The 1,271-nt window shown below is 35.2% G+C and overlaps 1 protein-coding gene across 1 annotated transcript in view; it reads left to right on the top strand.

The window, feature by feature from the left end:
* Positions 1-1,057, top strand: part of LOC103395574 (ephrin type-B receptor 4) — a 61,560-nt gene extending 60,503 nt beyond the window's left edge. Inside the window, exon 17 of the mRNA XM_008333327.3 lies at positions 902-1,057. Within this exon, the coding sequence (XP_008331549.1) occupies positions 902-1,010 (109 nt within the window). The 3' untranslated portion in view covers positions 1,011-1,057. The remainder of the gene's footprint in view (positions 1-901) is intronic.
* The last annotated feature ends 214 nt before the right edge of the window (positions 1,058-1,271 follow it).

Here is a 1,271-nt window from a genome sequence, read left to right as displayed (position 1 = left end):
TATGTACATATATGTAAGTATGTATATAAATATATGTATGTATACATACATGTATGTATGTATGTATATACACATACAAGTATGTATGTATACATACATACATGTATCTATATGTACGTATATATATGTATATGTATGTATACATGTATGTATACATATATATATACATGTATGTATGCATGTATGTATACATACATACAGTACATACATGTATATACATGTATGTATGCATGTATACATACATACATGTATGTTTGTATGTATGTATACATACATGTACGTACAAGTATGTATACATACTACATGTATATACATGTACATATATACATGTATGTACATGTATGAATATACATGTACATACATGTACGTACATACATGTATGTATACATACATGTACGTATACATACATGTACGTACATGTATGTATACGTACATGTATGTATACATACATGTATGTACGTACATGTATGTACATGTATATTCATACATGTACATACATGTATATATGTACATGTATATACATGTATGTGTACGTACATGTATGTATGTGTACGTACATGTATGTATGTGTACGTACATGTATGTATGTGTACGTATATACATGTACATACATGTATATATGTACATGTTTATGTATGTGTACGTACATGTTTATGTATGTGTACGTACATGTATGTATGTGTACGTACATGTATATACGTGTACGTATACATACATACATACATGTACGTATGTATGTATGTATGGGGGGGGCAACTGTTTGAATGTCTTTTCCTGGACAAATCCAACCTGCTTTTACTTCTGTTCCTCCAGACTCCTGTACGTACACATACATGTCCTGGACGTCACTGCAGGTCCATGAACTCATGTCCTTTCATCTCCCTCTCTTGTCTTTGATCAGGGATCTCCTGCACATGGGAGTGACCTTGGCCGGCCATCAGAGAAAAATCCTCTCCAGCCTTCAGAACATGACCTTTCGGAACAAGGGCAGTGCGACCGTGACCTTCTGAGCGCTCCTGTCCCGCGTGGAAACGAAGAGCAGCTTTGCAGGTACAGCCCAGGAGAGGGGCGGGGGGGTGAGGCTCTTTTTAACAGTCTGTGGTCAGTGGTGTTATTTTTTTAAAACTTCCAGAATCCACGATGAACTGAGAGGAAAAAAAAAAAACAAACAAACAAACAAAAAATGAATCCGTGTTTACAACTTCCTGTCGTGTCATATCAATGGGGTTTTTAAATGTTGCTTCACCAAAGGAGACAAAATAAAAACAAAA

Source organism: Cynoglossus semilaevis, chromosome 19, assembly GCF_000523025.1.
Source record: "Cynoglossus semilaevis isolate Cse_v1.0 chromosome 19, Cse_v1.0, whole genome shotgun sequence".
Taxonomy (NCBI): domain Eukaryota; kingdom Metazoa; phylum Chordata; class Actinopteri; order Pleuronectiformes; family Cynoglossidae; genus Cynoglossus; species Cynoglossus semilaevis.
The sequence above is the reverse complement of the archived record's forward strand: the minus strand, read 5'-3'. Positions and strand labels throughout refer to the sequence as shown.